The sequence below is a fragment of the Bos indicus x Bos taurus genome, chromosome 13 (genome assembly GCF_003369695.1).
Source record: "Bos indicus x Bos taurus breed Angus x Brahman F1 hybrid chromosome 13, Bos_hybrid_MaternalHap_v2.0, whole genome shotgun sequence".
Classification (NCBI taxonomy): Eukaryota; Metazoa; Chordata; class Mammalia; order Artiodactyla; family Bovidae; genus Bos; species Bos indicus x Bos taurus.
This window is the reverse complement of record NC_040088.1, coordinates 20,831,615-20,858,278: the sequence shown is the minus strand read 5'-3', so window position 1 is coordinate 20,858,278 and position 26,664 is coordinate 20,831,615. Positions and strand designations below refer to the sequence as shown.

Below are 26,664 nucleotides of genomic sequence, written 5' to 3'. Positions count from 1 at the left end.
CAGAGGATGAGATGGCTGGATGGCATCACTGACTTGATGGACGTGAGTTGATGATGGACAGGGAGGCCTGGCGTGCTGCGATTCATGGGGTCGCAAAGAGTCGGACACGACTGAGCGACTGAACTGACCTGACTGATGACATTCTTATTCCAGATTCATGTTAAAAAACAAACAAAGCTCAGAGATGTTAAGTGTACTTGACTTCTGTCACACAAGCAACAAAGGAAAAGTCTGGGATGCACACCCAAGGCTGACTAAGAGCAAGTGTACTATGCTATTATAAACAAAATGTATGAATGTCTAAATGTGTACACTTTATTAATAAGCAATAAAGAAAAATGCTTCTGCAGGCTGTAATAAATAATTGTTGAGCATCTGCGTGTCAGGTCCTGGGGATGATGCCCTGTGGTCCTGGTCCTCATGGCCTCAGAGAGTAGGCCGTTATCTCTGTGCCCAAGGAGCTGCTGGGATTCCTGCAAGGCAAGAGCTCCAGGTGCGCCATCTGGTAGGAGTATGGCAGGTAGCCCCAGATGTTCCTGATCGCCTCTCAGAGCCCTGAAGTGTGAGCTGTCTAGCAGAGAACCACTGCTTATTCTGTAACTAGAGGAAACGGACCCTGGGAGAAAATTAATGTCTTGCTCAGGCTCACAAAGCAGGTTTTTAACAGAGCCAAGACTAGAATCCAGATCTGGGTCTCCTTTCCCTTCCTCCAGCTCCAGGCAAGTCAGGGTCCCATCCTCCCTGGACATGTGCTGTCGATGTACCTGGCACTGGCTGCGGGGACCTTAGAGATGACTTGATCCTGCACTGGGAAACATGCAGTGTGTCCACTCTCTCCTCCTGAACTTGTGGCAGACATCACCAATCAATCCTTCCCTCCAAGCCCAGGGGCTTCCTGGGAGGGCATCTTGGCCGAAAGCTCCATCCAGGCCCTACAATCAATGAGAATCCTACTGAGACTCCCTAACTGGACTCGAGGGGAAGCTGGAGCAGAATGAGGAAATATATGTGCCAAGGGCTATATATCAGCACCCAAGCATGGCAGAATTTGTGAATATAGGTGCCCTGTAGATAAGCCCATTCAAGCTTTTTTAATCTTTACAGAAGACAAAAATAATGAATGCAGCTGCAATTGATTAAGGATATTAGCTGCTTAATCGACCCACTACAGCCTCTCAATGACCCTGTGCAGTGGGGTATTAAACAGATGAGAAACCTGAGGTGGAAGGGAGTGAGGTGACCAGACACCAGCAACAATTGTAATCATCAACATCACTGTAGCAACTGTCTGTCAGGGGCCTACACACATTATCCCACCACTTCTCACAGCGCCCCTGGGAGGAGAGGCCCATAGTTAGTCCCATTTCACACTTACGGGACCTGCAGCTCAGGGAGATGAAGCTCCTTGTCCAGGCCACACAGCCAGCAACAGGCAAAAGGAAGATTTGAATCCAGTCCGCCCAACCCCAGAGTTGGGGTATTGTAATTTCCATTTTGCCACTAGACATGGAGTTGTCTTGCATTTTACAAGAGGCAACTGAAGCCTGGGGCCAACACCAGGTCTGGACTCACTACATCACACCGGCTCCTTGGGCTGTGTTCCTGAGGTGGGAAAACTCTCTTCACAAAATTCCTGCACAGCCCTCACCTCTGTGCCCACAACCTGGGGAGTAAGGGCCTGGACGTTTGCAGAACTAGGCACAGACAGCCTGGGAGGTGAGTCTGCTGACCAGTCCAAGGCTCAGATGGATGGGGTCCTCTGTGTCCCAGCTCCAGGCTTAGGCAGCTGCCCTGTGCTCGGATGATGGGACCATAGTCAGCAAGAGGAACACTAGCTACCCACGCCTCTGGTCCTACCCCTACTTTGACCTGGCCGTGTTCACGTCAAAGTGTTACAGGTTCCTGCTGAGGTGCAAGTAGGTGATCGGAGGAGACTTACCCTGAGTGACCTGGAGCTCTACTGGTGCTCCCAGCCTAATGCCATATGGGCACTCATCTGTGCTCCCTGGACCGAGTGTTCCAGGTTGACATGTGCTCAATGCACCAGGCATTACCACCAACTCAAACAGCAGAGGTCAAGGAATAAACAGGGTATTCAAGTGCAAGGACTTTCCTGCCCCACCAATTGGCCTCAATGTGATCTGAGAGAAAGGTCCTTCCCTGAGATCGCAAATGCTGGCTCCTGTCCTTGGGAGACTTCGGCCAGTCACCTTCCTTCCCTGAACCTCAGTTTCCTCAACTAGAAAATGGAGCTTTCCAAACCTATTTAGCGAGCTGTCTTGAGCACCAATGGTGAAAGTAGTCCTGCAGTGCCAAGCAAATGGCCAGGTACTACCCTGAACTTACTGGGGCCAGAGTGAGACTCGCTGCTGCTCCCAGAGGCTGAGAGTTGGAACAGCTGATCTCAATGGGAGAGGATGCAGAACTGGGTGCCCTCTCTAGATCTGCCCCTTCCCATCTATTCCACCCTGAGCAAGTCATCCTTCCCTTCTGAGCCTCACTTTCCCCTGGTTGCTCATGAGATGAAAAAGCAAGGTGAAGCAAGATAAGCACCTAGTGCTGTGCAGTCGTGTCCAGGCAAAGGTGGGGTCCAGAGGATAGTGCTAGGATCACAGCTCTTAGAACTCAAGGTCAAAAGTAGCTTTGAGCCACCCTAGTCCAGTTACCTCCACTTAGAGAGGAGCTTGGGCATCTACAGCTTAAGCAAACTTATGTGATAATTCTATTTAATCTTTTCTTTTTTAATATAAATTTATTTATTTTAATTGGAGGTTAATTACTTTACAATATTATATTGGTTTTGCCATACATCAACATGAATCGTGTTCCCCAATGTTCATCGCAGCACTGTTTATAATAGCCAGGACATGGAAACAAACTAGATGTCCATCAGCAGATAAGTGGATAAGAAAGCTGTGGTACATATACACAATGGAGTATTACTCAGCCATTAAAAAGAATACATTTGAATCAGTTCTGATGAAGTGGATGAAACTGGAGCCTATTATACAGAGTGAAGTAAGCCAGAAAGAAAAACACCAATACAGTATACTAACACATATATATGGAATTTAGAAAGATGGTAACGATAATCTTTTCTTTTAAAAATACATTGCCCAGGTGGAAAACTTCAACAGAACTAAAACACGTGAAATGGAAGAGGAAAATAAGTAAGGTTCAATTCACGTCTAGCCTTGGCTGAGTCCTTCTCCTTCTCTGGACCATGGGTACCCCAATCTTCCCAGCAAGGAGGTTACATTGAACTCTAAGGTCTCCTGTGGCTTTGATGTCTGTTACATTTCCAGTGTGGTAAGTTGACCCTGGAGTTGTCACCTAAAGGGAGGAGTTGATGTGAATCTATAAATGTGTTAAGTCAGGACTTACTGTGAGTTTGAACAGCAGGACCCAACTCACGCTAGCTTCAAGAGGAGAGTTCTGTAAAGAGGGAATGATCTGTGCAGAGGGCCAAGGCAGCAATGATGTTGATATTTTTCTGGAAAAGAAGGAAGACAATAGAGCCATGGAGAGAGAGGTAGGCGTGTTTGGGGTGGCAGTGAGTAGATGACACAGGGGCTATGATGGGGACTTCAGTTTAAGGTGAGAGCTTTAACTTCTGGCAGCTGCATTGAGAGTAGAGGAGTTGGGGGCAAGTGTGCAGAGGGATACTGCATATATGGGCATATATATGGAGGCAGACCATATTCACTCTCAGGAGAAACTCTACTGATTTAATGGAGTGGGCAGATGGGGGAGGGTGGGTCCTGAGCAAACAGTCGTTGCAAATGTTTTTCCTGAGGCTGGTTCTACTGTGAAGGATGTTATGGAGAGCACTTGGACACAAGAGAAGGTTTGGGAAGAACGACTTCACTGGTCACTGACCCTGATGCTACTATGGGCCGCAAGCCTGGCCCCATCTCTGTCCCTCTCTTACAGGCTGACTGCTTTCCCTCTCTGAGCCTGAGTTTGCAAATGCTGATAAAATTAAGCTAGATGATCACTATGGATCCTTCTGCCAGAATATTCTCCAATTCATCCATTCACAGTTTTAGCCCCAGCCCCAACCCACATGGCCACCATGTTGGTATCTGGAGGCTCCATGAGAACCTGCTCTTAGTCTTGGAACAAAGTCCTCTCCATAGCCATCCAATTCAAGCATCCTGGCTGACTTTTGCTTTGGAAGTCTCTCTGTTCACTCTGGACAGAGCTTATTTTCACTGGAGTCTCCTTGGATGGCTCTGGACGCAGAGCTTGTTTCCGGAGGCAGCCTCCTACCCCATCGCCATTAATATAAAAGAGCCCTCAGCACCCAGCAAAATTCCAGGAGACTGCGCAGGGGAGCAAGGACTTTGTAAGTATTTTTCCTCAAACCATGAATGGTGGGCTCCACCTTAATGTCACTCCACATGGAGGCCTACAGAAGGCATTGGGGAAAAGAGGCATAGAGATTAAATTAACCCCTCAGTTGTGTTTGACTCTTTGTGACCCCATAGACTGTAACCTATCAGGCTCCTCTGTCCATGGATTTCTCCAGGCAAGAATACTGCAGTGGTTTGCCATTTCCTTTTCCAGGGGATCTTCCTGACCCACAGATGGAATCTGGGTCTCATCCATTGCAATCTTTACCTTGAGGCACCGGGGAAGCCCTTCCAAAGACTCTAAGGGCAAGAGGCAGAGGGGTGGGGCCACTTGAATTAGCTAACTTTGAATGGAGCAAACCAAGAAATAGATTCAATTAGGAGAACTGTCAAATTGATGATGAATGCAGCATCATGATATGATACCACTTATTTGTTCATACTTTTGTTTGGCAGACTTTATTTTGTTATGCTTACTGGCGGCAGTTTTTTACTATGAGCTGGGAATTCAACTCCTTGTGAAATAAGTCACAATCCCTCCTCTAAGGAATTCACAGCCTGGTGGGAAAGGCAGCCAAGTGGTCACTAATAGGGACCCAGGACTCTTAACAGTGAATAAAAGCAGCAAGATGGTGGAGTGGTGACACCTAACCTAGTCTCTGGGGAGAGTTCAAGAGGACATGATGTCCTGCTGAAGCTGGAAAGTCAGTAAGAAGTGATACAGCTAAAAATGAAAAGAAGAGGGAAATGTTCCTTGCAGAGAAGCCAGCATGTGCAAAGGACCTCTAGTGAAGAGAGCTGACCTGGAGTCAACAGACTTTTCAAATAGTAGCTCCTTCATTCACTGGTTGGTTGTCTCTGGGCAAGTTTCTCTGGCTTTTTGACCTGGGTTGCTGGTCTGTAAGAGAGGAGATAACCACATTATCTTCAAGGACTGCTGAGGGTCAGAGTCCTAAGTGCCCATCCATGATGTCATTTCCCTGTGGGTAATTCTCACTCCTGTTCTTCCCGTGACTGTCCAGGTGTCCGGACAAGATGTTTCAGCTTTGGAAACGTGTTCTCTTGTGCGGCCTGCTCCCTGGGACCTCAGCGTCTCTTCTTGACAGTCTTGGCAAGGATGGTCTGAGGAAGCTGAAATCTGGTCTTGAGAAAGGACTTGACAACCTTGACAGTACACTTGTAAGTGAGCCAACAACAGGGATGGGCAGTGGCACCTGGGAGCTTGCTTTCTAAATACTAAGCCTGTATTACCAAAGGCTGCCAGCAGGGGCAGCTCCTTATGGGTGCTTTACTGAGAGAGGTGACCAACTGCTTCCTGGTTCATTTGTTTACTATTTTTCTAGAAACAGGAAATACTTAGCTGAATATCACTTTACATCTTCTATCACGGTAACCTTTGCTAATATATTCACAGGATAAAATCATCAATGTGACATTTCAAAAGGTCAAAAGGCTTGCATATTTTAATTTACAGCACATATGGACAAATAATCCTGTATATTAATAGTTTCTCCAGTCATTTGTGAGAGTATCTTTTTTCTACTCTCTTGACAGCACTGGTTTGGACAACTGAAATTTTTTCCAGTCTCACAGATGAAAGGTTATAATTCATCACAGCATTTCTATAATTATGTAAGCATTCACTCATTTTTTTCATATTTATTAGCCATTTATGTATTGTAAGTTAAATATTTAACTTATATTGGTAGCATATTCTTCTGTTGGGTCATCCAATTTACTTAGTAATTTGTATTAACCAACTGGAAAAGAATTTCTACCTAGCCTGGGTAGCTTTAAAATTACCTACCTTGATCACAATAAACTGTGGAAAATTCTGAAAGAGGTGGGAATACCAGACCACCTGACCTGCCTCTTGAGAAACCTATATGCAGGTCAAGAAGCAACAGTTAGAACTGGACATGGAACAACAGACTGGTTCCAAATAGGAAAAGGAGTACGTCAAGGCTGTATATTGTCACCCTGCTTATTTAGCTTATATGTAGAGTACATTGTGAGAAACGCTGAGCTGGAAGAAGCACAAGCTGGAATCAAGATTGCCGGGAGAAATATCAATAACCTCAGATATGCAGATGACACCACCCTTATGGCGGAAAGTGAAGAGGAACTCAAAAGCCTCTTGATGAAAGTGAAAGAGGAGAGTGAAAAAGTTGGCTTAAAGCTCAACATTCAGAAAACGAAGATCATGGCATCTGGTCCCATCACTTCATGGCAAATAGATGGGGAAACAGTGGAAACAGTGGCTGACTATTTTTTTGGGCTCCAAAATCACTGCAAATGGTGATTGCAACCATGAAATTAAAAGACACTTACTCCTTGGAAGGCAAGTTATGACCAACCTAGATAGCATATTCAAAAGCAGAGACATTACTTTGCCAACAAAAGTCAAGGCTATGGTTTTTCCAGTGGGCATGTATGGATGTGAGAGTTGGACTGTGAAGAAAGCTGAGTGCTGAAGAATTGATGGTTTGAACTGTGGTGTTGGAGAAGACTCTTGAGAGTCCCTTGGACTGCAAGGAGATCCAACCAGTCCATTCTGAAGGAGATCAGCCCTGGGATTTCTTTGGAAGGAATGATGCTAAAAGCTGAAACTCCAGTACTTTGGCTACCTCATGCCAAGAGTTGACTCATTGGAAAAGACTCTGATGCTGGGAGGGATTTGGGGCAGGAGGAAAAGGGGATGACAGACGATGAGATGGCTGGATGGCATCACCGACTCGATGGACGTGAGTTTGAGTGAGCTCCGGGAGATGGTGATGGACAGGGAGGCCTGGCGTGCTGTGATTCATGGGGTCACAAAGAGTCGGACTCAACTGAGTGACTGAACTGAACTGATGCAGGGGAGCAAGGACTTTGTAAGTATTTTTCTTCAAACCTGTGACTCCTGGGCTTCCCTGTTAATGTCACTCGACATGAAGGCCTACAGAAGGTTTTGGGGACAAGAGGCATAGGGATGAAAATGAAAGTGTTAGTCCCTCAATCATGCTCTACTCTTTGGGACCCCATGGGTGAACTCCAGGAGTTGGTGATGGACAGGGAGGCCTGGTGTGCTGCAATTCATGGGGTCGCAAAGAATCAGACACGACTGAGCGACTGAATTGAACTGAACTAGTGAATCATATTTCCTTGTCATTCTAATTTCTTGAAAGACCTTGGTCTTCTTTTTACTTTTTGGAAACATTACTGGCACATTGCTAAATGTTCTTTGTAGGAGAAGCTAACCTCTGTAAAGGACTGCCCTTCAAACCTTGCCAGGGCTTAGGCAACCTTATAGATACAGGAGGGACCCACTTTCCAATTTCATTGCTGATAAAACAGCAATGCTTCTGAACACAGAAGCAGAGGTGTCTGCATCAAAGTCACCTAGTAAGTTATAAGACCAGATGTAGTTTCCATCGCTGCATCATTATAACTAGGTACTGTCCACTGCAGAGCCACGTTGCAGTACTTTGATTACATACTTTTTCTTGCAGCCTTTTCTTATTCGTTGTTTCTCATTTGAATTATTCTCTACACATATTTTCTTAATACTTTTCAAATGTGCCATTCCACATCTGCCATGTCACTTCCTCTATCAAATCCCTCTTTCCTCTGTCCATTAGGATTCTCTGTTCTTGTTCTCTTCTTTAGTCAACCCTTTTCTAGGCCTTATGCAAAGCTGTCATTCCTAGACTCCTGTTTGACAATCCATATATTTTCTTTGATTCTAGATTTTCCATTTCTTACTTTATTCTACATTTGTTTTGTTTGTATGAGCAGCTCATTAGTGCTTCACTACTAGAAGCTGATGTGTAATCAACACCTATTGTCTGCTCAGTGGGGTGATTGCTTTGTTGATGAATAATGAGTATGTATTAGCATGAAGGTGGCATAAAAAGAGCAAGGTCTCCTAGCTGTGTGACTTTGATCAATTTCTAAAACTTTTGATCTTTTATTTCCTTACTGAAAGTGAAGATATTAGTAATACCTAGTTTATGCAGTTGTTACAAAGATTAAGTGAAATAACATAGGCAAATATTCTCATTTAGTACCTGGTGCATAGGAGCCGCTTCATAAGTTGTGTACCACACTAAGTGGAGATTGCTTTTGCAGCTATCTTGGAGCAATTGAAGACTGCTGAGGCGGACCCAGAGAAGACTGAAGAAGCTAAGAGCCTGTTGGAACAACTCATTTCTGGAATTTTTGAAGTAGTGTACAGGCTTACGGGGTGAGTTGATGCTTCATTTGGAGATTTTTGTTCCCAGAAAAGAGAATACATCTCTTTGGGGACATAAGTTTAATATCAAAGATAAAAAGTGAAGGTGGAAGTCGCTCAGTTCAGTTTCGTCACTCAGTTGTATCCGAATCTTTGCAACCCCATGGACTGCAGCACGCCAGGGTTTCCCTGTCCATCACCAACTCCAGGAACTTGCTCAAACTCATGTCCATCGAGTCAGTGATGCCATCCAACCATTTCATCCTCTGTTATCACCTTTTCCTCCTGCCTTCAATCTATCAGCCTTAGGGTCTTTTCCACGGAGTCAGTTCTTTGCCTCATGTGGCCAAAGTATTGGAGTTTCAGTTTCAGCATCAGCCCTTCCAATGAATATTCAGGACTGATTTCCTTTAGGATGGACTGGTTTAATCTTCTTGCAGTCCAAGGAACTCTTAAGAGTCTTCTCCAACACCACAGTACAAAACCATCAATTCTTCAGTGCTCAGCTTTCTTTATAGTTGAACTCTCACACCCATACATGACTACTGGAAAAGCCACAGCTTTGACTAGATGGACCTTTGTCAGCAAAGTAATGTCTCTGCTTTTTGATATGCTGTCTAGGTTGGTGATAGCTTTTCTTCCAAGGTGCATGCATCTTTTAATTTCATGGCTGCAGTCACCATCTGCAGTGATTTCGGAGACCAAAAAATGAACTCTGTCACTGTTTCCATGGTTTCCCCTTCTATTTACCATGAAGTGATGGGACCAGTTACCATGAACTTTGTTTTTTGAATGTTGAGTTTTAAGCCCGCTTTTTCAGTCTCTTCTTTCATTTTCATCAAGAAGCTCTTTAGTTCTTCTTCACTTTCTGCCATAAAGGCACTCTCATCTGCATATCTGAAGTTATTGGTATTTCTCCCAGCAATCTTGAGTCCAGCTTGTGCTTCATCCAGCCCAGCGTTTCAAATGATGTACTCTGCATATGAGTTAAATATGCAGGGTGACAGTATACAGTCTTGACATACTCCTTTCCCAATTTGGAACCAGTCTGTTGTTCCATGTCTGGTTCTAACTGTTTAATCTTGACCTGCATACAAATTTCTCAGGAGGCAGGTAAGGTGGTCTGGTATTCCCATCTCGTGAAGAATTTTCCACAGTTTGTTGTGATTTACACAGTCAAATTTTCTCAGTCACATCCAACTCTTTGTAACCCCATTGACTATGAATATCATGGAACTCTCCAGGCCTGAATACTGGAGTGTGTTGCCATTCTGTTCTCCAGGGGATCTTCCTACCACAGGGATTGAACCCAGGTCTCCCACATTGCAGGCAGATTCTTTACCAGCTGAGCCACCAGGAAGCCCATAGTTGGTTGAGTCACTCATGTGGAAAAAGGTTCCTCTTAGAATGCTGTGCTCTGCTATGCTTTAGTTGCTCATCATGTCTGACTTTTTGCACACCCTTGGCCTCTAGCCTGCCAGCCTCCTCTGTCCGTGGGGATTCTCCAGGCAAGAGTACTGGAGGGATGTGCCATGCCTTCTTCCAGGGGATCTTCCCAACCCAGGGATCAAAACCAGGTCTCCCACATTGCAGGTGGATTCTTTACCAACTGAGCCACCAGGGAAGATGAATAAACCTTGCATATTCTTACAGAGCAGAAGTGGTCTGAGGCCAACTCCACCAGAGCTTGGGAAAATTAGAGGGCTACGGGGGCTGTCCAGGTATCTCACAGGCTTAGGCTTTCTATTCTGTGATATCAGGGTCAGGATGAAGGTTCTCTTCACTCTTACCTCTACCTGTTTGCTGGTGCCTAAAATCCCTTTCCCAAAGAGTAAGACTTTTCTTCTCCGAATATAAGTGAGTATAAAAGTCTGAATGGCCTCAAGAGAGAGGAAACTAGAATTCACACCATGTAGGTAGCCTTACACATGAAGTCTGGGAATCAAGCAGTTCCGAGTTCTAATTCTAGCTCTGCAAAGAAAGGAATGAAATAATGCTGTTTGCATCAATAACCAAATGGATGTAGAGATAATCATACTAAATGAAGTAGGTCAGACAGAGAAGACAAATATCATAGATACCACTAATACATAGAATCTATAATATGATATTAGAGAGCTTATATAAAAAGACTCATTGACAATGGAAAAAAAAAAAAAAAAACACTCACAGTTACCAAAAGGCAAACAGTGTGGAGGCTAAATTAGGAGTTTGACATAAATATATACACACTACTATATATACAGTAGACAACCAACAAGGACCGACTATATAGCACAGGGAACTATACTCAATATTTTGTAATAACTTATAAGGAAAAAGAATCTGAAATAAAAATACATCTATATGTATCTATATTTGAATCACTTTGCTCTATGCCTGAACCTAATGAAAAGTGAAAGTGTTAGTCACTCAGTTATGTCTGACTCTTTGTGACCCCACAGACTGTAGCCCACCAGGCTCCTCTGTCCATGAAATCTTTAGGCAAGAATACTGGAGTGGGTTGCCGTTTCCCTCTCCAGGGATCTTCCCAAGCCAGGGATAAAACCCAGGTTTCCTGCATTGCAGGCAGATTCTTTACCCTCTGAGCCACCGCGGAAGCCCCACACCTGAACCTAGCATAACATTGTAAAGCAACTATATATCAATTTAATAAAAAAGAACAAATTCTGACTCTGACACATATTCACCCTTGGAGTCTTAAGGGAAATCACAGCTGTCTGATCATCAGTCTGCCATGCCATCCAACGGAGAGAATCCAATCCCTGAGCAGGACTCTCATGAGACCAAAGGCAAGGTCTATGAGGCTCAAATGCTCAGCACAACACTGGCATAGACAAGAGCCCAGCAATGGCTGTCAAGAGGAATGACAAGGGTGAATTGTGGGTTTTGCACAGGGTGAATATCAGTAACCTGCACATCCTGAATATCACATTAGAACCAGCTTCTGATGGCAAAGGTGCTACCTTGAAAATCCCCATCACTGCTGAAGTCAAAGTGAACCTGTGAGTATGTCTTGGAATCTGACGTTTGGGAGATGCAGTGCAGTATGGCCGATAGATCTCCAATTTGAAAACAGGCAATTTCCACCCTGCTACCTTAGTCTCTCAATCTGTAAAATAAGGAGGTCTTTGCAAGTCTAGAATCCTAACATTTAAAATGTTCTAAGAAACTTTTCCCATAACCAAATCTCTCTTTTTTTAAAATCCCCCTATGAAATACATTTCCAAAATCTTAACACTTTTCTAATTATAAAACTTGAGAATTGAGAAGACATGATCACTTATAACTCTTGGCAAAGTTTACCCCAGCATCATTTGTCTCTCAAGATTCTCGTTAAATGGCAGTGACCAGTATGGGCTGTGGAGCAGTGTGCAGTATGTAATGAAAAGCATGTGAAAATTATATGGAAAATATGATTTCTAGGTCTTTTAATTACTTTGAAGATACAGAGATATAGGAAATGAGGATGTGTAGGAGTCTTTATAAATTAAAGTACACTATGACTTCATCATTCATTAGTTATGAGATCCTGAGATAGTTACTTAAATTCTCTATACCACATGTTTCCTCATTCTGAAAACAGAGATAATGATAGTACTTTTACAAATGCTATTGCTGTAGAGATTAAATGTATTAATCCAGGTAAAATATGTTTTTGGAAATACCTAACATAGTATTCTGATCTGAACGTAGTATTTTCTTGCTGCTGCTGCTGCTAAGTCCCTTCAGTCATGTCCGACTCTGTGCGACCCCATAGACATCAGCCCACCAGGCTCCCCCATCCCTGGGATTCTCCAGGCAAGAACACTGGAGTGGGTTGCCATTTCCTTCTCCAATGCAGGAACGTGAAAAATGAAGTCGCTCAGCTGTGTTGGACTCTTAGCAACCCCATGGACTGCAGCCTACCAGACTCCTCCATCCATGGTATATTCCAGGCAAGAGTACTGGAGTGGGGTGCCATTGTCATCTCCGAGTATTTTCTTAGGAAATGTTAACTCATTTTTATTTTAATCATTGGTGTGATACTCTATATAAATTTCACATGAGCCAAATCCTTGTGGCCAGGAGAAGAAGTTCCTAATGTAAGAATGTAAATTCCATTAAAAAAAAAAAAAAAACAGATAGTATTTACATTGTCCATTTGTTGTTCATCAACTAAGTCCTATCTAACTCTTTGTGACCCCATGGACCGCCGCACACCAGGGCTGTACTTGTTCATAGACATCCCATATAATGTCCACATAAGAGAGAGACTAAAGTGGGCAATGTGAAGAGACTTCTCCACCTCTGTTCACTGTGAACCTATTTCCCTGCAGGCCTGTATTGGGTGAGATTGTCGACTTGGCCCTCAACTTGGTCCTCCAGTATAGTGTCAGCGTTGAAACTGATGAAGAGACTAAAGTCTCCAAGGTGGTCGTGGAAGAATGCAGGAGCGATCAACAGAGCACCAAACTCACCATGCTGGGCAGGTCAGGTCAACACATCTCAGCAGAGTGGGGATGTCAGAGGAGTTGGGACTCATAATTTCAGCCCTATTCCTTACCTGGGAGGGAGCAGAGTATGGAAAAAAGAGGTTAGACTCTCAAATCAAGTTAGGTTTGCCACTAACTTGCGGTTTTGTAATCAATTTAGCCTCTAGATGCTTCAGTTTTCACTTCGGTAAACGAAGGATGGTAAGAATACATAACTCACAGGCTACTGTGTTAGCCAAATGAGAAAACCAAGTGTTTACCATACAGCCTGGCACATACTAAGCTCTCAGTAAAAATAATATCCATGCTGACTTTCAGTCTCTTTGTTCTTCCCCTTACTGAGACCGGAGTGCTGACCTCTCCAAATATACCTGTAAATTGCTATATTTCACCTTTCAGCTTCATCTGTTTTAGCTTCATGCTTTTTGAAGCTCTGTCATTAGATACATGCACATTTAGCATTCTTATGTCTACTTGAAGAACTGACCCATCTCATATTACATAATGGCCCTCAATAATAATAATAATTCACTGTGTTCACCTTCCTGCCTCTAGCTAGGAGAGGGCAAGATGAATAGTAAATGTCTACTATGGACTCTAATTTCAGATTGTCCCCAAACCATCCTCTACTTACTGAAAAATTCTCAAAAATGACATCTTAAAAACTGTGTCATCTCCATTTAAATCACTGATCTTCAGTAACCTACCAAATGTACATCTTAAACTGTGTGCTTGAAAGAATATGTTTAGCCCAGGGAAGAGGGTGGAAGGAGAAAGGCTGATCCTGGTTCTGGCTGAGAGAGAACTAGTCTGGAGTTGAAGGCTGGGGCAAGTTGGCCTTAGCAGATAACAAGGCTGAGTCATGAGCAGAGGTCAGTTCATCCTGCCCAACAGGTGTCTGATCACAGCTTTGCCTAAAGACCCCCAAAGTAAAAGATAGGATAGGTCTGCAGCCTATCAGCACTTGGAAAGACTGAGATGTCAGTCCAAATGCCTGAGCCCTACTGGACACTGAGTAGCCTGTAGAGCCAGGGAAACCATCCTGCCTTCCGGGTCTCAGTGTCCCTGTCTGTAAAATGGGATTCCACTCTGCTGCTCCAAACTCTCAGGGGGCTCTTCTTTCCACTTTGGATGCAATCTCAGGCCCTCTCAGGGTCATCTAGGCTCTACTTGATTTGGATCCACATCTTGCCCACTCTTCCCTGGACCCGCTAGCTTTTGGTCTGAGCCTCAGACAAACTCCTTCCATTCAAGACCTGTGCACGGGTTGCTCAGGCACCTAGGACACCTTTCCCGCATCCCATTTCCGTGTTTGTCTCATCGTTTTGGGTCTAAAATAAGGTTTCTCTCTTTCTCTCTCATAAGATTCTACTCTTGCCCTTCTCACTACTTGTCACAAGTTGTCATTAAATATTCAATCGTAAGTTTACTTCATTTATTCCTTCAGCCAAAAATGTGTGGAGCAGCTGCTCCATACAGGCAGGCACCATCCTGAGCTCAGGAGAAAGTACTGGTGACTGCTGGCAAGGTGCTTGTTCTCATGGAGCTTAGTCTCTGGAAGGAACAGCAGACAGGGGAGCATTCAGTCCAGCAGTAAAGAACCCACATGGAAAATGTTCGATTGCTATCATCCCTGGGCAGAACAGAACACCAAACAGGGCGCTATGACAGAAAGCCCTCCCTTAGGCAAGCAGTCACAAGGGCTGCCCTGAGGAGGTGACAGTTACGCGGAGAGCTGAAGGTGGGAAGGAGTCAGCCTTAGGAAAACCTGTTAACACTGGGTAGGCCAAAAAGTCTTTTGGGTTTTTCCATAAGCTCTTGCAGAAAACTCCAAACGAAACTTTTATCCACCCAATATTCAGGTACCACATTAGGAGCTGCTTGTGCTTTATTCATCTGTATGTCACCAGTCAGTCTTGCTTTTGAGCACAGAGTTGGTGCTCTCTAAATATGTGTTAATGAATTAATGGACGACTAGACGCATGGATGGATGGAAGAATGGGTAGATGGATGGGTGGATAGAAGAATGGATGGATGGAAGAATGGGTAGATGAATAGAAGAATGGATGTTTGGATCAATGAGGTCTCAGGGTTGTGATGAGACTCTCATGAGCTATCGGAGTGGGCTGCTGGTCAACCATGGTGTTCTAAGTAATGATCCCACTGGGGAGAGGCCCAAGTCACCTGGCTTCACGGTGCCCCACCATCTTCCACTCTCTTCCCACTGCTCTTGCTTGGGTGCTCTGCCAACTTCACCAACCTTCATCAGTTTCTTCTCTTCTCCAGGCGCATTGGACTGCTCACTGAGGTTGTGGACTTTGCAATCAACCTCGTGAATGAAGTATTGTCCCTGGTAACGCATTACGAGGTGAGTCCCCCACTCCTGGGGTGCAGATCCAGGTCTGGTGGGGGCAGGTGTGACTTCCCCTGGCTGGACTGTACTCTGGGCACCTTCCTTTCTGAGGGGCCAACTTCCTTGGGGCAATCAGTTGCTACCTGCCCCCCTTCACTCAGCCTGGCCTGGGAGGAGGTGACCAGGGGCCTGATATGAGCTGAAATCACTGGGTCCACACTTGAACAATTTACCATACCCATGGACTGCCGGTAGGCCTTTTAGCTAATATTTTTCTTCATTAAATATAATTTTAATTCATTTAAGTAAAAAGAAATCTGTACATACCATAGTTCAGATTCATGTGCATCATATAAAGAAACCATATATACTATGTGCCCAAAATTCGAAAGGTTCTATATTACTCAACTCTGGAAGGGGGCTGGGAATCTGGCTTAATTTTAAAAAAAAGTCCTCCATGTTGTTCTGCAGTTTATTGAACTTGAGTCATGCTCAACGTGTGTTCCTCAGACCAGCAGCACTGACCTCCCATGGACATTCATGAGAAACGGAGACTCAGATCATACCACAGAACTGTTGCTCAGTAATTTGCATTTTAACAACATCTTCAGGGAACTGTAGGTGCACAAAAGTGTGAAAAACACAAAACCATTTCTCTATCATTCCCAGGGCCCCATTTAACTCTATTAAGTTTCAGAGTCCAGAGGTCAAGGTTTCTAAGGGCATAGGGTTCTGGAATGTTAAAAGTCTAGATTCTTCAAGGCTCTAGGATTCTAATGTTCTAAAGTTTTGTCTCCGGCCCTATCAGCCTGAAGGCGCCCGATCTCCTCTAATGTTCTAAAGTTTTAGGATTCTAGTGTCCTCTGGTTCTCAGATTTGGGCCTCCTAGGCTTCCACTGTTCTAGAATCCTAAGGGTCAGAAGTTCTGAGACCCCCAGTACTGAGCATCTCTGTGGGTGGCGGGCAGGGTGCTTACAGCAGATAATAACCAGTCCTCTTCCTTCTCCCATCTCACCTCCCAACCTCTTTCTTTCCTTCCCTCCCTGCATTTCTGTGTCTCTCTCTCTTTCCCTGGCTCCTTGTGACCCTCAGCTGTGCCCACTGGTCCGCAGTTTTTTTGAAAGCCTGGATGCAGATTATCTTAAGAACCACATCACTAAGTCACAGCTTGGGGAAATGGTGAGGGGGCATCCTATGCATCCTTACAGGGGAGGGCATGCTGCTCTATGCCAGCTGCACCGGCAGGTCTGGTCAGGGGACCCTGGAGAAGTTGAGGACCCTTCGTTGTGAGCAAGTCAGGAAAGTGTGGCTGGAGGTGTCCCTGCGGACTGATGGCCTCTGTGGGCCTCTGAGAGCTTCTATCCCTCCTTTGTCACACTGGCAGAACCTGCTGTCCAGAATGATGTGACAAAGAGGACAGGCTAGATCTGGGTTCAAATCCTGGATATTTTCTTAACAACTGTGTGGTGGGGCCAACTGGCTCCACCTCTCTGAGCCTCGGGTTCCTCCCAAGTGAAAGGAGATTATAAACAATGCCGAGCTGATGAGTGGATTTAAAGAAAAAGCAGAAAGAGCTTAATATCCAGTAGGCATTGTTAATCAACACTGCCCCTCACCTTTTATTTCTTATGAGGAGCTGTGGCTTCACCTCCAAACCCTGGAAGCTCTTCTTGACCTGGGTCTCTGGCAACACTGGGGTCACTGGGGCTGGGGAGGGGGGGCAACAGAAATGGGGTGAGTAACAGTGTCAGAGTCCTGGAGCAGTTCTTCTAGAAAATAGCCACAGACCCAGTTCATTGGGCCATCACTCTGTGCTTCTTATATACTATCTCACTGGATCCTTGCAATGACCCTGTAGGGATACATAATATCATCATACCCATTTTACAGATGAAGTAACTGAGGCTCAGAGAGACAGAGTAACATATGAGAGGTCCCATGGCTGTCAAGTCTGACCTGCTGGATGGTTTCAGCCTTTAGTGTCTAATTTCTATTCAGCTTCCAGTGCTGGAACCTGAGACCTGCTACTTATTTGTTCTTTCAGATGAACTTTATGAAATCCCAGAGGCAAAATAAAGAGCACAGATGAGGAAAGCCTCTGCGATGCCTGCCTGCTGGTGGGGGCCGGGCTCTGGGCCCTGGGCTAAAGGAGGATAAGCAGCAACCCCCTCCTCCCGCCCCGCCAGACACACGGACACACACACAGGGGTCTGTGGAGAAGCAGAAGCAAAGTTTGGCTTCTTTTCCTTCTCTAGCAGACTGAGCCCTGATCTTGGTCACAGACCGAGTCCTGACTCTTGACACACACCCAGACTGCATTTGATTCTGCTCTCTGACTGAGCCTAGAACACAGTCAGACATAGCTTTCACTCCAGTTGCTGACTGAGCCCTGATTGAGCCTCTATCCACTGGTCATGGATAGAGCGCTGACCTGCATCTCAGTCTGACCCCTGATCCTGATCATACATTGAGCTCTGAACCCAGGCTCCTCTGAGCCTTGCTCAGTCTTTTCACATCGGCCATTGTTGCTAAGGTGAGGGGGTGGGAGGGTGAGGGGATGAGGAGGGCTCAGTGCCAGGCGCCAGAGGGAGACTCCAAACCACAGGTGCCAGCCCCTCCCCGAGCCTCAGAGCTCGCAGGGCTTGTGTGGAACCACTCCTGCAACTGTGTCTGGTGAACACATGAGCCGGTAAGGTCCCTGGGATGTCCATGTCTCACACCAGGGTCTCCTTCCAGATTGGTCCCCGGGGACGTGGCTGAATCTCTGTACCGTCTCTCTCTGAGATGGTTGGTGATGCCACCATCCCCCAGGAGTGACAACTGAGCCCAGTCAAAGGACACTCTCAGATACTCCTCCCTACAATCAGAACACACTATGCTCATCATCCTCCATCCCCAGCAATAAAGAGCCATTTCTGCATCCTGTGTGGCCCATTGCACTCCTTCCACTAGGATTTCAGGGAAGGCAAGGTATGGGCAATAAGGGCAGCAGAGGCCTGGATCCGTAGCTGGAAGGAAATTTGGGCATAATGCAACCCCTCTTCCATGTCTTAAAAAATAGGAACACTGAGGCCCAGGATGGGCAAGAAGGTGACCCAAGGTCACATGAAGACAGCCTCACTCTGCTTCTGCTAACACCACCACCATGATGGAGGGCTGCCTTCACCAGCACACCTGACCTCATGACCTCCTCATAAGGACCCTTCTGCAGGAGACACCAATCTTGTCCCCACTGGACAGATGAGGAAACTGAGGCTCATAAGGACAAGTGAGATATTGAGGTTACAGGGTAACAACTGGCAGGACTAGGTTTTAAACCCATGGGTGTGGGATCTCTTTCTCAGAGAGGAGACGACCCATCTTCCACTACTCAGCCACCTCTCCCCAGCCCCCAGCAGGTCCCGCTGTCCTGGCCTTGATCTCTCCCACCAAGGACTGATGAGTTTTCTCTCGGGGCCCTTCTCAAAGTGCAAGTCCTCAGTTTCCCCTTTGCCCTGGAGCCTGGAGCACAGAGCCCTTTACTCACAGCCGTGTCACCACTGCGGAAGATGGACCCAAGCTATCACCTCAGGGACCCCCGCCTCTCCTGTCCAGGAGGCCATCTGACTTTCCTGCCAAGAGGGCCAGGGAACATTTGCCCATGTTGCCAAGGAGCCATCTCAGTGCTGTGTGCAATTCTGTGAGGGAAGAACCGGCTCTCGTCCTCATGGGAGACTCTGGTTAAGAGAGGCCAGGGTCACACGGAGGCCTGAACCAGCGCTGCTTCACTCAAGGGCCTTCTGTCTGAAGGATGCCCCACAAGGTCAAGTCACCATAGGGGGCCCTTGAGCCCCTGGGGCCGCTGGAGGGGCCTTGGACCAGCTCTCCCAAGAGACATCAGTTCAGGCTGTGCCGGGGCTGCTGACACACGTGAGGTGAAAGGTTGGACAGAGCTGAGCTTGACTTGGTCTCTGCCGTTGCCAGCTGTGTGATCTCAGGCAACTTACTTAACCTCTCAGAACCAGTCCTCAAACCAGCCCAATGGAGTTAACAGCAAAACCTCCCCCGTTGTGTTGATGTGAGAATTAAATGAGTCAATGAGTGGAAAGTGCTTTACCAGAGTCTGACACTAGTGAGCACAAGATGAATGTCAGCCTCTCACACTGGAATCCCTGCTACACGGTGTTGAGAAATTCTGTATTAAATTTTTATACACTGTATCTCACTCAAATCTGGTTTCTACTGAGTGATGCAGTGAATGGTTCTTGGAGTAGGCATGACAACTGAATCTCAGAGAGGTGAAATGACTTCTCCAGGGCAACACAGACTGTCAGAGGCAAAACTGGATTCCATTTGAAGTCAGAGCTGGTTCTTCCCCTGCTGGCCATAGCAAAGAGATGAGAGTTTTCCTCTCCATCTTATTTTCTGACAATCCCAACTCCCAGAACAGTACACAAGGAGGTCTCACAATTCAGGACTTCTCTTGAGCAGTAGCCCACTTGGGTCAGTGCTGAGCCTTTGTCCAGGCTGTTCCATCCACCTGGTCATCATTCCTTCCCTCCTTCCAGCTTCTCAATCCTCCTCAGCCCTAAGACTCTGCTCAGGAGCTGTCTCCTGGTAAGTGGGGGCCACTCCTCATTGTCTCCCCAACAAAAAGACCATGTTTTCCAGCTGGTAGGTCTACCCAAGCTACCTCGTCATCATTGTCCCATACAGACGGAGGGCTCAGGAAGTGTCAGCTCTCATAAAAAAGGTTTACACTTTTTTAGTCATCTTTTTCCCATATTTTTGGTAAGAAAATAATTGACATTCATCACTGTATAAGTTGAAGCCAACAGTTTGATTTCTGTGTACCATGAAGTGATTATGACAATAGGTTCAGCTAACATTCAAGTTCTCATATAGACACAATAAAAAATAAAGGAAAAAGAACAACAATTTTTCCTTGTGATGAGAACTCTTAGAATTTGCTAACAAAGTTTCTATATAGCATACATCACTGCTAGCTATAGTCATCATGTTGTACATTATACCCCTAGTATTAAAATATTAGGAAGAGTAGCAATAAATGCCTACATAAAGAAGCAAGAAAAACCCAAATAAACAACCTACCTCTGTACCTTAGGGATTAGAAAAAGAAGAATAACTAAGCCCTAAGTTACCACTGAAAGAGTACAATAAAGATTACAGCAGGAGTGAATTAAATAAGAAGAGAAAAATAATTGAAAATATTAACCAAACTAATATTGGTGCTTTGAAAATGTAAAAGAAATGAAAAACCCTTAGCTAGATCTTATGATTCACAGGGGGCTTTAAGTCTTCACATGTTGCCTGGGTCTGCTTTGTCCTCAAGATAGTATTTATATACAAATATTTTGGCAAAGTTCACTAGAAAAAGAAGCTGTACAAAGGGGATGAGACAATGTATTGTTATAATGCCTTGATCCAAGTGTGCCTGAAGTCCTCCTTGCCACAAAAATTTCAGTTCAAATACATTTCTCACTTCTTGTTTTTATTTTTATTGAAGCCAGTGTGAGTCAGCTTATACCATTCAAATCCACAGGGAGTCCTGACAACACATTTGTAGACTCATATCTTTGTCCTCCATTCTGATGCCTACACGAGGGTCACACAACCACTTTGGAAACATAACAGACATCAAAGCCACAGGAGAGCGTAGAGGTCATCATTTTATCCTCTTTGCTGGAAAGTCTAGGGAGACTGTGGCCCGCACGAATGGCTTGGCACTGCAGGTGCACTTCACCATTGGTGCTCACAACAACACACTTAATAGGTATGGAATACCTCGTTTTCCGGTTGAGGATATTGAGGTTCAGGGAAGGACGGTGACTGCCCTAGGTCTCACAAGGACAGGAGCCCAGTCTTTGCATCCGCAGGGAAGGTCAGGGCACACTGAGGCCAGCTGGTGGGGCAAGATGTTCCTTGGACTTGGATATGTTTATTCCTCGACTACTGCTGTTGGAGTTGGTTGTTAGCCCTGGTGCATTGGGCCCCTGTCAACCTGGAACATCTGGTCCAGGAAGCCCAAATGGGTGCCCACTTGGCACCAGCAGAGACCTCTGAGTCACCTGTGTCCATCTCCTCCAGTCCCCCAACTGCATCTCATTTCTGGAATTTTTAAAGGCTTACAGGATGAGTTGATGCCTCATTTGGAGATATTTGTTCCCAAAAAAGAGAATACATCTCTTTGGGGACGTAAGTTTAATATCAAAGATCAAAAAGTGAAACTGAAAGTCACCTAGTTGTGTCCAATTATTTACGACCCCACAGACCATACAGATCATGGAATTTTCCAGGCCAGAATACTGCAGTGCCTAGCCATTCCCTTCCCCACAGGATCTTCCTAACACAAACCCCTCTGTCTCCCACATTGCAGGCAGATTCTTTACCAGCTGAGCCACCAGGGAAGCCCATAGTTTGTTGAGTCACTCATGTAGACAAAGGGTTCTTCTTGGAGTGCTGTGCTCTGCTGTGTTTAGTTGCTCATCATGTCTGACTTCTTGCACACCCATGGCCTGTAGCCTGCCAGCCTCCTCTGTCCATGGGGATTCTCCAGGCAAGAGTACTGAAGGGGTGTGCCATGCCCTCTTCCAGGGGATCTTCCCAACCCAGGGATCAAGCCCAGGTCTCCCACATTACAGGCGGATTCTTTACCAACTGAGCCACCAGGGAAGATGAATAAACCTTGCATATTCTTACAGAGCAGAAGTGGTCTGAGGCCAACTCCACCAGAGCTTGGGAAAATTAGAGGGCTGCGGGGGCTGTCCAGGTATCTCACGGGCTTAGGCTTTCTATTCTGTGATATCAGGGTCAGGATGAAGGTTCTCTTCACCTTTACCTCTACCTGTTTGCTGGTGCCTAAAATCCCCTTCCCCAAGAATAAGACTTTTCTTCTCTGAATATAAGTGAGTATAAAAGTCTGAATGGCCTCAAGAGAGAGGAAACTAGAATTCATACCATGTAGGTGGCCCACACGTGAAGTCTGGGAATCAAGCAGTTCTGGGTTCTAATTCTGGCTCTGCATAAAAAAGAATGAAATAGCTCTTTCAGCCATCTTGGACCCTGTGAAGGCCTGCGGGGAACGGGACTTCTAAAATGACAAATATGTCTGGAAGGCTGTGGTCCAAGACCATTTTTGCTGGCTATAAACGGGGTCTACAGAACCAAAGGGAACACACTGCTCTCCTGAAAATTGAAGGTGTATATGCTCGAGATGAAACTGAATTCTATTTAGGCAAGAGATGTGCTTATGAGTACAAAGCAAAGAACAACACAGAAACTCCTGGTGGAAAACCTAACAAAACCAGAGTAATCTGGGGAAAGATAACTCGAGCTCATGGAAACAGTGGCATGGTTTGTGCCAAATTCCGAAGCAACCTTCCTGCTAAGGCCATTGGACACAGAATTCGTGTGATGCTGTACCCTTCGAGAATTTAAACTTCTTGAAAATAAATAACAGTGTGGATTTGTTCTGTTAAAAAAAAAAAGAATGAAATAATAACATTTGCAGCAACAAGTGGATGGATGTAGAGATAATCATAGTAAATGAACTAGGTCAGTTCCATTCAGTCGCTCTGTCATGTCCGACTCCTTGCAACCCCATGAATCGCAGCATGCCAGGCCTCCCTGTCCATCACCAACTCCCAGAGTTCACTCAGACTCATGTCCATCGATACAGTGATGCCATCCAGCCATCTCAGCCTCTGTCGTCCCCTTCTCCTCCTGCCCCCAATCCCTCCCAGCATCAGAGTCTTTTCCAATGAGTCAACTCTTCGCACGATGTGGCCAAAGGACTGGAGTTTCAGCTTCAGCATCATTCCCTCCAAAGAAATCCCAGGGCTGATCTCCTTCAGAATGGACTGGTTGGATCTCCTTGCAGTCCAAGGGACTCTCAAGAGTCTTCTCCAACATCACAGTTCAAAAGCATCAATTCTCCGGCGCTCAGCCTTCTTCACAGTCCAACTCTCACATCCATACATGACCACTAGAAAAACCATAGCCTTGACTGGACGGACCTTTGTTGGCAAAGTAATGTCTCTGCTTTTGAATATGCTATCTAGATTGGTCATAACTTTTCTTCCAAGGAGTAAGCATCTTTTAATTTCAGACAAAGACAAATATCATAGATAGCACTAATTTATGGAATCTAAAATATGATACTAAAGAACTTATACAAAAGACTCATGGACATAAAAAAAGAAAAAGAAAAAAAAAAACAAACTCATGTTTACCAAAAGGGAAAGCAGTGTGGAGGATAAATTAGGAGTTTGGCATAAATATGCACACTCTACTATATATACAATAGACAACCAACAAGGACCTACTATATAGCACAGGGAACTAAACTCAATATTTTGTAATAACTTATAAGGGTAAAGAATCTGAAATAAAAATACCTCTCTCTCTCTCTCTCTCTCTATATATATATATATATATATATATTCAGATATATATCACTTTGCTGTACACCTGAACCTAATGAAAAGTGGAAGTGTTAGTTGCTCATTTGATCTGACCCTTTATCACCCCACAGACTGTAGCCCACCAGGCTCCTCTGTCCATGAATTCTCTAGGCAAGAATACTGGAGTGGGTTGCCATTTCCTTCTCCAGGGATCTTCCCAAACCCAGGATTAAACCCAGGTCTCCTGCACTGCAAGCAGACTCTTTAACCTCTGAGCCACCATGGTAGCCCCACACCTGAACCTACATAACATTGTCAAGCAACTATATATATCAATTAAAAAAAAAAAACAAATTCTGGTTCTGGCACATATTCACCCTTAGCGTCTTGAGGGAAATCACAGCTGTCTGATCCTCAGTCGGCCATGCCATCCAATGGAGAGAATCCAACCCCTGAGCATGGCTCTCATGAGACCAAAGCAGGCAAGGTCCATGAGGCTCAAATGCTGAGCACGAGGCTGGCATAGAGAAGAGCCCAGCAATGGCTGTCAGGAGGAACGACAAGGGTGAATTGTGGGTTTTGTATAGGGTGAGTATCAGTAACCTCCACATTCTGGATATCATATTCGAAGCAACTTCTGAAAACAAGGCTAATGTGAGGATCCCCATCACTGCTGAAGGCATCGTGAACCTGTGAGTAGCCTTAGAATCAGGTTTGGGAGGCACAGTGAGGTATGGCCAATAGGTCTCCAATCTGAAATCAGGCACTTTTCCACCCTGCTACCTTAGTCTCCCAATCTGTAAAATAAGGAGGCCTTTGCAGCTCTAGAATCCTCACCTTTAAAATGTTCTAAGAAACTTTTCCCATAATCAAGTCTCTCTTTAAAAAGAATCCTCCGTATTTAAAATAATAACACATGTAATTATAAAACTTGAGAAGTGAGAAGACATGAACACTTATTCCAACATCATTTTTCCTCTCAAGATTCTCTTAAAATACCAGTGACCAGAACGGGCCATATAGTGTACAGTATTTAATGAAAAACATGTGAAAATTATATGGAAAATACAATTTCTAAGTATTTTAGTTACATTGAAAATACAACAAGATAGAAAAATGAGGGTGTGTAAAAGAGTATTTATTAATTAAAGTGCACTATGACTTTATCACTTTAGTTATGAGATTTTGAGATAGCTAATTAACTTCTCTGTACCACATGTTTCTTCATTCTGAAAACAGAGATAATGATAGTACTTTATTCAAATGGTCTTCCTGTAGAGATTAAATGGATTAATCCAGGAAAAATACCTTAAATGTTCTTTTTTTTTTTTTTTTAATCATCGCTGTGATAATCTATAGAAATGTCGCATGAGCCAAACCCTTGAGGCCAGGAGAAGAAATTCCTACTGTAAGAATGTAGATTCCATAAAGAAAACAGATAGTATTCACAATGTCCATTTATTTTTCAGCCACTAAAGTCCTATCCAGCTCTTTGTGACCCCATGGACCGCAGCACACCAGGCCTGTCCTTGTCCATAGACATTCCATAAAACGTCCACACAAGAGAGAGACTAAAGTGGGAAATGTGAAGAGACTTCTCCACCTCTGTTCACTGTGAATCTATTTCCCTGCAGGCCTGTGTTGGGTGAGATTGTCTTCTTGGCCCTCCACTTGGTCCTCCAGTATAGTTTCAGCATTGAAACTGATTAAGAGCCTGATATCGCCAAGGTGGTGGTGGAAGAATGCAGGAATGATCAACACAGCATCTCTCTCACCGTGCTGGGTAGATCAGGTCCTGCAAAGTGTCCCCAAATCATCATCCACCTACTGGGAAATTTGAAAAATGAGATCTTGAAAACTGAATCCTCTCCATTTAAACTGCTGATCTTCAGTAACCCACCAAATCTACATCTTAAACTGTGTGCTTGAAAGAACATGTTTAGTCCAGGGAAGAGGATGGAAGGAGAAAGGCTGATCCTGCTCCTGGCTGGAAGTGGAGAAATGGTTTGGAAGCTGAAGGCTGGAGCAGATTGGCCTTGGCAAGGAACAAGGCTGAGCCACGAGCAGAGGTCAGAGCATCCTGCCTCAACAAGCAATCTGACCATAGGTTTGCCTACAGAACTGCAAAGCAAAAGATTGGCCAGCACTTGGAAAGACTGGCATGTGAGTCCAAATGCCTGGGCCCCGCCGGACCCTGCCTAGCCTATAGCACCAGGGAGATCACCGACCTTTATCAGTTTCCTTTCTTCTCCAGGGGCATTGGACTGCTCAGTGGGGTTGTGGACTTTGCAGTCAACCTCGTGAATGAGCTGTTGTCCCTGGTAATGCACCACGAGGTGAATTGTCCACTCCTGGGGGTGCAGAGCCAGGCCTGGTGGGGGGAGGGGTGACTTTTCCTGGCTGGGCTGTACTCTCAGGGACCTTCCTTTCTGAGGGGCCATCTTCCTTGGGACAGTCAGTTGCTCCCTGCCCCCCTTCACTCAGCCTGGCCTGGGAGATGAGCAGGGGCCTGACATTAGCTGAAATCAATGGTCCCACACTTGAAACATTTACCATAACCACAGACTGGCAGTAGGATTTTTACTCATATTCCTTCATTCAACACAATTTTAATTCATTTAAATACAAAAACTATACACATCATAGTTCAGATTCACATGTATCATATAAGAAAACCATATGTACCATGTGCCCCAAATTCCAAATATTCTATATTAGTCATTCTGGAAGGAGGCTGGGAATCTGGATTTATATTTTAAAAAGTCCTCCATGTTGTTCTGTGATTTACTGAACTTGAGTCACTGCTCAAAGTGTGTTCCTCAGACCAGCAGCACTGACCTTCCATGGACACTCATTAGAAACGCAG

General features: G+C 45.0%; 1 protein-coding gene and 1 pseudogene across 2 annotated transcripts in view; both read left to right on the top strand.

Annotated features, from left to right (window-relative positions):
* The window catches only part of LOC113902697 (short palate, lung and nasal epithelium carcinoma-associated protein 2A-like), a 38,065-nt gene extending 21,261 nt beyond the window's left edge, over positions 1-16,804 (top strand). Inside the window, exons 4-6 of the mRNA XM_027558100.1 lie at positions 12,888-13,040; positions 15,330-15,411; positions 16,781-16,804. Coding sequence (XP_027413901.1) covers positions 12,888-13,040; positions 15,330-15,411; positions 16,781-16,804 — 259 coding nt within the window. The remainder of the gene's footprint in view (positions 1-12,887; positions 13,041-15,329; positions 15,412-16,780) is intronic.
* A 5,635-nt stretch (positions 16,805-22,439) lies between these two features.
* On the top strand, positions 22,440-22,866 carry LOC113903124 (annotated as a pseudogene). The gene has a single exon (XR_003514028.1). The product of XR_003514028.1 is annotated as a 60S ribosomal protein L35a pseudogene (transcript).
* Positions 22,867-26,664: the final 3,798 nt, after the last annotated feature.